General features: G+C 30.7%; 1 protein-coding gene across 1 annotated transcript in view; it reads right to left on the bottom strand.

Moving 5' to 3' along the window:
• The window catches only part of LOC107628254 (probable indole-3-pyruvate monooxygenase YUCCA5), a 2,083-nt gene continuing 599 nt past the window's right edge, over positions 3,018 to 4,501 (bottom strand). Inside the window, 3 exon segments of the mRNA XM_016331019.2 lie at positions 3,018 to 3,996; positions 4,336 to 4,493; positions 4,496 to 4,501. The exon segment at positions 4,496 to 4,501 is cut by the window's right edge and continues 599 nt beyond it. Of these exon segments, the coding sequence (XP_016186505.1) occupies positions 3,397 to 3,996; positions 4,336 to 4,493; positions 4,496 to 4,501 (764 nt within the window). The 3' untranslated portion in view covers positions 3,018 to 3,396.

Genomic DNA, 4,501 nt, shown 5'->3' with positions numbered 1-4,501 from the left:
TTCACCTTTTGCATTTTTCTTTAAAGCAAAAATTCATTTACAACTCATAACTTTTTCATTTTTAGGTAATTCTACTAAAGTCCAGGTTTTGTGATATAAAAGAGCATTATATTCAACTATTATAGCATCTTTTCAAGCATTTGATTGAAGAACAATTTTGACAGATTTAGATATGGTAGTAGAATCAGAAAAATTTGTAGTATGAATATGAAAAGACTTTGAAAGAACAGTACCTTCTCTGAAGGAACATATAACAAATCATATAAGTATCTTTTCTATAATAAGTTGATTTATGCTGTAAAATAGAATTAGCAATTTGATTAATGGGAATACCTATACCATTTCTAATGTAAACTTGTTCTTGGCCTTAGTAATATGTTGATTGAAGAATATTTGTTGCATCTGAAGTACAATGGTGCGATGCTCTAGAGTCAGCATACTACGTCAAGTCTGAAATAGATGATTGTGTTGCTAACATGGCTCTAGGGTTGTGAAATGAAGGTAGGATGGAAGCGCATTGTGCGTCCTAACAAGAAGGACATAAAGACATTAATATAAGACACAATNATTTGTCATATATAACCATGGATGTTACAAAAGATTAATGTTATTTAAACTAAACAAAAGTAAGCAAGTTATATCTATATTTTTTTATCATATCAAAACAACATTCATGTTTAAATAAAAAATTAGATACATTAATAATTATGATGCACGAATACTAATACAGATATATATGGGACATGACACGACATGGAATATGTCGATACACGAATTTTAAAATCTTATAAGACACAAAAACATGCATATATATAAAACATAAAGTATTTTTTAAATAAATTGTAAATGTATTTTGATATTTTATTGATATTAAAATATAAATTATTTTTTTAATTATTTTTAATGCTTATTTTAATTATATAAAGTATTTAAAATATATTTTGTTTTAATAAATAATAATATTTATTATTTCTAAATTTATTTTAAAAATGCATGTTAAGAATAAAATTGGACACGCTGATACGTAATGGTATTTAGGTGTATCCAAGCGTGTTCGGAAAAGAATTTTTTATTTTTTATTAAGATATAGTTGGACATAGTAGACATGTGTGTCGGACAAGTATCGGTAAGTATCGTATCTGAAATGTGTCCAACACACAGATACAACAACTCAGCAAAGTGTCAGTTCGTATATTAATAATAATATAAAAGAAGATAAAAAATAATTATTTGAAAGCAATGAATAAGAAAAATAAGTACTAACATTAACCTAACAGAATAATAGCTAATTACACACACAAGCATTTTATTGACTATATAGACTGCTAACAGAGGGTTTAGTTTAGTTTATTATTATAACATTCGTTGATCAAATTTAACATATTGAAAAATCAATGACATATAATATAGACATTTTTTTTTGGTAGATTTATCCGTGACGATTATCAATTTAGTGACCAAAAAATTTTTTATCCAAATTTTGTTGTTGGTCCCTAGCAATTGAGTTAAAGACTAACAATATTTAGAACTAATTTTATATTGGTCAATCAGTCAATTATTATTTTTATCATTAGCAATTGATTTTGCAATCAAATATTTTATAATTTAATTTTTATTTGTTTGTCGTTAAAATAGTTGCTAATTTAATCATTAAAATACCGATTTAAAAACTACTCCTTAATGACTAATTAAGCGACCAATAGTTTTCAGCTTAATTTTCATGTTGGTCATAAAATTTTTTGCTAATTTTATCATTAACTTGTTTCATAACTTATTATCTTTGTTGATTGCTAAATCGGACATTAATTTAATCGTTATCAATCGACTTAGCGATCAACTCATTTGTGATTGATTTAACGACCAACTATTTTTAGCTTAATTTTTAAGCTGATTTTTAAATCGATTGTTAATTTTACCATAATCTATTGATTTTACGATCAAATTTTTTTTAAAAATATTCAAAACTAAACTTTTCGTCTCTTCACTAAATCAGTGGTTAATTTCCTATTTAACGATTGATTTAGTAACTAAATAGTATATTTTTAGTGTTAGTCAATAAAAAAATTAGCCAACAATTAACAACCAACAATTTTTTGTAATAAAAAATGGATCGATATTTAGAAAAACTTCTTATAATTGATGTGATGCAATAGTTGCGCAGCCAGTGGTTACATTGAGTTTGTGGGCCATTACAATTTACCGGATATAACATCTCTACTATTTGATGTCATATTCTTAACACAAAATAAATTAATAAAATCATATTTATTTGTAGTGTGTCAAATGAACAGGATAATGAACCTTACATCACATGAAGATCCAGTTAATTTTTGTTGGCTAGCTGCTTTTAAGCCTCCACCAACCTACTGCTAGATAAGAAAGTCAATGACGAAAAACTCTTGACCTCAAGACTACTCTTTTTCTTCATCTTATATTGGAGAATGTCTAATCAAATGGAAGCAGGTGATAAGATAGAAAGGAACTCAACAAACCTAAGAGCAAGCCTCAAAATAGAAACTAGTATATTGACCTTTCTTTCTTTGCTCCTTTTAGTAACCTTGTATTTTATTTTGAACAGCAATAAAAATAACTACTAATATATTTACAGACAATTGTTAGACATTAATTATTTTATACTTTATCTCTAAAAGATTTTAGCGACAATTATACAATTGGTAAATTTTTATTGTAAGGTTTCCATATTTGACTAGAAAATGTTGGCTACATATCAATAATTTGGGCTCATGCAGGCAACCATATATTTCACTATTTTCTGAATTATTTTGGTAGACGGAAAAAGTTAGACAGATTTTGACATCATTTGTTTTCACATGTACTTAGAGAGCTACCTAAGTTTCAATCATTAAAGATCGACCAAAAAAAAAAAGATTCAATCATTAAAGTGATATACACATTGAGATATAAGTAGATAGTTCTTTACTAATTATACCAATAATTTCTTGTGTCCCTTTTCCATTTGAAGAATAAATAAACACAAGGCAGACAGAGATTTGAACTGATGTTAAAAACTGTAGAAACTGTAATTGATCACTGAAGTATGATAGTGGTACATTACATATGCATATGCTGTAAGAAAATTGGAAGAAAAGTCAATGAAAAGCCTCATCATCCTTGAGTGTTTTTTTTTTTCCTAGAAAGCCCGAAAGCACATTAAAAAAAATACTTGGGCCTTTGGAGAGGGCTCAGTCTCTGTGCTATGTCTTATTTTCTGTATCTTTGTACAACATATTGTGTCAATTTTTCTTTACACAAGACAAATTCCTACCTAAGGATAAAAAGCCAAAGAAACAAACACCACTGCCTGTATATTTGTATGTATTGTATTTATGTATGTATATATGTATAATGTATACTTTTGTAATTTTTTTTTTTATTTTAGAATTGGGAAATGCAGCGTCTATGGCAAGCAGTGGTTGTTTTTTTCTTTTGCTTAGTGTCTTGCTTCCAAACATGACCAATATCTTGTGCAATTCTGATAGCATCAGAAGAAGCACCTGAGAGGCCTCTCCTTGTGAACCCAACAGCATAAAGCCCTGAATTCCCTTTCCAGCCATTTGGGAATGGTGACTTTGGGAACCCATTCTTTGAGAAAAATTCACCTTCTTGGAGCCAACAAGGGACATTGCTACGGTAACCGGTGGCAAGAACAACGGCGTCAACGTCGTGCTCTTCACCGTTAACAAGCTCGACGCTGAAACCGTTAAGCTTCTTGATCCCTGGCACCACTTTTATATCACCGGATCTGATCTTCTCTAAGGTCCCAATGTCAAGAACCGGTGTCTTCCCCTTCGAGTTCTTCAGCTGTAACGGCCCCTCCGCCGGCCGCTTTAGCCCGTATTTCGCTATGTTTCCCAAAACCAACCATGCCAGGATCAGTAGCAGCTTGTCAACCAACCATAACGGCAACCATTTCATCAGGGTAACCGCCAATTCAAACGTCGATTTTCGGCATATTTCTCTTGGCAAAACATGAACCTACATGAATTTCAAGACTCCGATCAGACTTTTTATTCAAATTTAAATATTATATTATGAAATTACTTATTCCAAAAATTTGACTGGATGGACCAAAAAGAAACCAATAAAAAGAATTTTCAAACAAATTTTTGATAGGATTATGCTACGTGTACATTAAAATCAGTCCCCAAACTCAATCATTAGGCTGGAATACGAATACATTGATAGCTCATTTTAGTAGCTATTTTTAGTGTGAGAAAAGTATTTTTGTTCTTGATATTATATGGTAAGATTATTTGTCCAAAAGTTTAAGTTGATAGTGGAGACAGAAGAGAAAGAAGCTACGAGAAAGCTTACCGAGCTGCGAACCACCATTGACGGTGATGCATTGTAATTGCAGAGGTCAAGCGAGAGTTCCATGCCGGAGTTGCCGCATCCGACGACGAGAACCTTCTTTCCCCTGAATTTCTCCCCTGACTTATAGTCAGCGGCATGGATGACATCGCCTTTGAAGTCGGCGAGT

The sequence above is a fragment of the Arachis ipaensis genome, chromosome B02 (assembly GCF_000816755.2).
Source record: "Arachis ipaensis cultivar K30076 chromosome B02, Araip1.1, whole genome shotgun sequence".
Lineage (NCBI taxonomy): Eukaryota > Viridiplantae > Streptophyta > Magnoliopsida > Fabales > Fabaceae > Arachis > Arachis ipaensis.
Note: the sequence above shows the minus strand (reverse complement) of the source record. Positions and strands in the feature narration are given on the sequence as shown.